This window comes from Crocodylus porosus, unplaced genomic scaffold, assembly GCF_001723895.1.
Source record: "Crocodylus porosus isolate Cpor-Errol unplaced genomic scaffold, CroPor_comp1, whole genome shotgun sequence".
Taxonomy (NCBI): Eukaryota; Metazoa; Chordata; order Crocodylia; family Crocodylidae; genus Crocodylus; species Crocodylus porosus.
The window spans coordinates 61,393,407-61,398,763 of NW_017728943.1; the positions used below are offsets into that span (position 1 = coordinate 61,393,407).

Consider the following 5,357-nt stretch of genomic DNA (forward strand, 5'->3'; position numbering starts at 1 on the left):
GGCAACGAAGGATTCCAAATAAGAAATAGCTCACAAGGGTAAAAATATCACAATGCAAGGGAGCTATTAAATTGCTGAAAAAGCATGGCTTGCTACTCAGAACCAAGAATCCTAATATTTAAGGTTACAATTCTTTCCTTAAGAAGTTAGATTTGTTCATGTGACTGCCAGGGTTTAACAGCAGCAATTCTGTTCTTGACTTTTTCTGCCAGGATAGCAGAGTTTTGAACAATCCCCTGCCATCTAACAAGGACAAGCACTAGCATCTTGATCCACTTGTACTGCAGGCCAATGACATCAAAGCTAACCTTGCACTGATCTGGCTCATGGGACTCCTTGCAGGCCAGACTTAGGAGTGCCAGGGCAAGTTGTAGTGGGGCAAGCAATACTGGGACAGCACAGCTGTCTTCAGGGGTGTGGGACACCATTGGGGGACAACCTTTAGCAGCAGGGAGCGAGTTCCGCTGTAGGCTCTACCACCACCCCTTTGGGGGGGCCCTAGAAATCAGGGAAAATGGTTTTGTGGGCTAAAGTTCAGCACTCTACAAGCCATGTTTGACAACTACTCTAGACAAAGGATGCATAGTATAGAAATCCAAACACCAGGAACTGTACTGCTATGCCCATGACTACTGGCATTTTAGCTCTCAAAGTGTATGGATTCCTACCGTCAGACAGTATAAATTGAAGCTTCCATTTCTACTCTGACATAATATAAAATTGTTACAAACTAAACAACTGTAAAGTTTTTTTAAAGTGTCCTCACTTTTCTTAAAAAGAAGAGAAAGGAAAAAAAATAAATAAATAAAGCAGCAAGCTGCCTCCAATAAGTTAAGATTTATCTAGCATTTCCTTTAAGACAACCAGGACGTTCAGGAGACCTTATCAAAAAAGAACGAGATGTAGAAACCAGGAGCACTTACTGGAGACATATAATATGGAGTCCCGACAAACGTTTTTGCAAAACTTGTATCATGGTGTAATATTCTAGCTAGTCCAAAGTCTCCAAGTTTAACATTCTGCATGCCATCTAGAAAGACATTTGCTGGCTTGAGGTCCCGGTGTAATACAGTGACCCCACCATCACTTCGTCTGTGACATTCCTTCAAGGCCAGGGTCAACTGAGTCAATACACGGAGAATAAATTTTTCTTCCAAATAGTATCTGAAAAGGTGAGCAAGTCATTTATCAGTTATAGTTATCAGGTTATACAGGCCTACTAAATACCAACAGATTAGAAATAATAGGATGCCAGGTTAGTCTGGCAGACTACTGGAAGTTGAAGGGCAGGGCCTGTGGCAGAGTTCAGGGCCCTTGGACCCCTATGGATATGCCCATTGTCAGCAGCCTCCCAGCTCTGCACCGCCACCCCGTCTTGTGCCTTTATTTATTTAGAGTAATTCAAGTTGTGTCCTTCCAACAAGGAGGTACCTCCTTAATTCCTCCCCCTAACAAACCTATTCCATAAGGAAAGACTGGCCAGGCCCAGATTACATGCCTGAAGCTTCTAGCAGTTTAACAAGAGATACATTTTGTTTTGCCTGTTAAATGCCCAGGATCGCATCCAGGTCAGTAAGTCTCACAAACAGATATTACATGCCTTTCCTTGGTACATCTTGCAATCAGGCTGGCAAGGTCACCACCTTCACAGTATTCCATCACTATGTACAGTGTTGTATTGGTCCTGTCAACAATGCGATCGTAATACCGAACAATGTTAGGGTGTTTCAGCTCACGGAGCAGATTCACTTCCGAGACCAGCATCTGCTTCTCCATTTCTGTCATGGAGCCATAGTCAAGCTCCTTCCAAACCAAAACCTGAAAGAGAAGTCACCAAGGCCTGGCTGACAAGTCCCTAATACCCTTATTGGGGATAGCCATAAAGCCACTAGGCAAACCCACACAAACAGCTGGCTGAGCTCCAAGAGCCACATACCATTGGCTTAAAGAAAGATCCCCGCACCTGACAGCAGGGATTAACACCAAATACTGATAATGCAGAAACAAATGCAGACCTCACAGCCCCTTACTCTAGCTAGCAAGGGCAGGACAAGGAGTGATGTGTGTGTACATACACATATGGATAGACACACGTGTACCCGCACACCCCAGTGAAGCCATCAGCTATTCCAAGCCACTGAAGGGGGAGGGAAGCACCACTGAGCTGCGTCATTCCCCACGTGACGTTTCAAGGGCTGTGTGGGTTCTAGGCGCAGTTAGTCCATTCAAGGGGGGGGCAGCTTCTCTGCGCAGGCGCTGGGCTGGCCCCGCCTCCCCAGCCCCACAAGACGCGCGTGCCAACGCAAACCCCGCCCCCGCGATGTCACGGTCCCGGGCAGGTACCTTGGCGTCTGCGCGGCGCCGAACCTTTTGGCACTTGCCATAGGAGCCGGAGCCAATGGTGAGCAGCACCTCGTAGTCCTCGGGCCGGCTCGGCATGGTAACCCTAACCCGCACCCGCCGCAGGGCTCGCCGCGCTGCCTGCCGTTTTCAAACGCGCCGCCCCCGGCGCCCATTGGCCGGCGCCGAAGCCCCGCCCAGGCCAGCCCTCCCTACCATTGGCTGTGCCGCCGGAAGCAAACGGAGGACGCGAACGACAGTTGCTGGTGCCCGGCAACAGCCGCGTCGCGAGGCGGGAGCCGCGGGGGTCCCCACCCCCCCAGGGAGCGCGCTGCCCTGTCCCTTCAACGGCTGAGGGGCCCCAACCGTCTCAAAGCCCACCACACAAGCACGCACTCTTGGTCCCGCGCGTGTGCACTGTGCACCAAACACGATTCCTCCACAGGTACACGCAGCCCCAAGGATGCCCCCCCCGCCCCACGGGCTGGACAGGTGCTCCTGACACATGCACAGCCTCCCGTGCGCGCACACACACACACACACACACACACACACAAACTCACGTGCGCACGCACACGCAGAGGCTGGGCAGGTGTCCCTGACAGGCCGCGCTGACCCGTGGCAACCAGGGATAAGGGTCACTGGCCTCTCACTAATGCTACACAGCTGCCTTCTCGCTAGGCCAGTGGCTCCCAACCTGCAGCCAGGTCCCTGAAAGGGGCCACAGGGTGTGAGGAAAGAAGCCAATGGATGGAGGCTTAGGCCCCTGCTCATCCCTGCAAAGCCACGAGCCGTGTCAGATATAAATGAGTTTGTTTTGAATCGGCAACATACAAGTCACAAACGTTACAGTGGGGCCTTATGCCTGATATGGAGGACATCCAGTCTAAAGACGTTGAGAGCCACGGTGGTAGGCAAGTGTAGAGGCACAGCTCACACCCACCCACCCACACCTTCCTCATCTATTTTCTCTCTCTCCTCCCTCTCTCACATGCCCCGCCCCATCATTTTCCCACCCTGCTCTGCAGTATATAACACAGCCCTTCCAGCCCAGACCCCGAATGTAAAGGTAGGAAAGAGGCATACAAAGAAGGCACAAACATTTTTATCAAACATGAACAGTAGGAGAAAGCCAACTCCTCTCTCTGTGTTTTGTAGAAAGATGTTACAGGTACATGTCATAGCATTCATCACCCTCCAAAGTCTGCCAGAGGCTTCCCAGCAAGGAGGACGAAGAAGTGTGCAGAACCTGGAGTCCAAAGGTAAAAAAAAACCTAGAACATTTTTAATGTCTTTTTGACTGTCGTATTTTTTACATGGGAAGTATTGATGAAGGCACAGCCGGTTTGTTTTATACTTCCATTTCACCAGGTAAAAAAAGTAATCGTTCCTGCACTAAGCCTGGTGTATATAGGCACTAGTTTTTTTTCCCTACCTCCCCTGTATCATTTTTGTATACAGTACTTCACATTTCCCTATGAGTACTGTAAACTAGTGGTGTTCATGGTTTTGGCCCCACAGGTCAAATGAATGGGACAGGACCAGTCTGCGGCCTGGATTGGGTCCCATGCATCAGGATCGGACTCCATGCAGTCCTGTGTCCCAATCTAGAGTGCAAGGCCACGGCCCAGGGGTCTCCTCAGATCCATTTGGAGCCCCACAGCCTGGATGACACCGTACCAGGGGCCAGATCGGGCACCTTTGTTGTAAACAGATGTCATAACCTTTTTTGCACCTAATTTTGTGGGTTTTGGCCCAGTCTTCAGAGCCCAGGCTGGCTACAAACAGCTGCACCAGGCTCTGGAGCCCAGTCATCAGCTCTGCGATGGGAGTAGGCTACATCTCAAGATGTAGTTACAAGTCCGTATCTGAGAACGGAGTATCCCCACCGCAGACTAGCCGGGTAAACCGTTTACATTTAAATCCAAAATAAGCATATCTGCTCTGGCACACGATTCAAAATAACTAGCATGACTGGCTGAGATAGTAGGCATGTCTACATGTTCATTAATGCACTGTAGTTACTACACATTAAGTTTATTACTTAGTTAACCAAGTACTGATTCAATGTACAGTAGTAACTTGTGCTACTGCACAGTAGTGCTAGTGCAGGGGTCAGCAACCCCCGGCACATGTGCCAAGCATGGCACGCGAGGCCATTTTGCTCAGCACACTTCAGCTCTGGGTAGCTGCTGCCAGCCACGGAGCTGCTCCCAGCAGGGCAGCTCCGGGCTCCATGATTGGCAGCAGCTACCCAGAGCCAGGGCTGGCTGCAGCTGGGAGGCTGCAAACAGCTGCACCAGGCTCTGGCATCAGCTTTGTACTGGCATGTGCATGCGCACCTCAGAGCGGACAGTGGGGGAGGGGCCTGAGGCAGGGCAACCCTGGTCTCTCCCCTACTCCCATCACAGAGCTGATGACTGGGCTCCAGAGCCTGGTGCAGCTGTTTGTAGCCAGCCTGGGCTCTGAGCAGCTGCAGCAGGCAGGCTGCAAACAGCTGCACCAGGCTCCACAGCTCCAGCATCAGCTCCATGCTAGTAGCGACTGCACATGCATCTCAAAGCAGACAGCGGGACAGTGCAGCCCTCATACTCCCCCTTGCCTCCCCCCCAGCCCATGCTGCTATGCCTCCCTGCCATCTGATCCAAGGCATGTGTGCATGCACTGGTACAGAGCTGATGCCAGAGCCCCGCGCACCTGATTGCAGCCTCCCAGCTGCAGCTGCCCAAAGCCCAGAAACCTTATTCCTGAGCTTATTTGGTCAGTTCCAGTCCCAGAGACTCTGGGCTCACAGCTGTGAGGTTGGGGCAGGGGCATTGCTTCAATGTTTTTAGCAGCTTGGTCACCCAGGACATCCAGATCCAGTGCCTCCAGAGAACCAGGGAGTGCTGGGAGCTGGAGCTGAGGTGATCTAGCCTCTGGGCATCGTGTTTGGAAGGAATGAGCTTCCCTCCTCTGAACCTAAGCTCTCAGAGATGCTGGGCAGAGCCACGTGGTTACTGCTCAGGGACCATGCA

At 51.5% G+C, this 5,357-nt stretch overlaps 1 protein-coding gene across 1 annotated transcript in view; it reads right to left on the reverse strand.

Annotated features, from left to right (window-relative positions):
- NEK2 (NIMA related kinase 2) overlaps window positions 1-2,501 on the reverse strand; it is an 11,428-nt gene extending 8,927 nt beyond the window's left edge. Inside the window, exons 1-3 of the mRNA XM_019549441.1 lie at window positions 2,344-2,501; window positions 1,601-1,818; window positions 924-1,164 (exon numbers count right to left, since the gene is read on the reverse strand). Coding sequence (XP_019404986.1) covers window positions 924-1,164; window positions 1,601-1,818; window positions 2,344-2,439 — 555 coding nt within the window. The 5' untranslated portion in view covers window positions 2,440-2,501. The remainder of the gene's footprint in view (window positions 1-923; window positions 1,165-1,600; window positions 1,819-2,343) is intronic.
- Window positions 2,502-5,357: the final 2,856 nt, after the last annotated feature.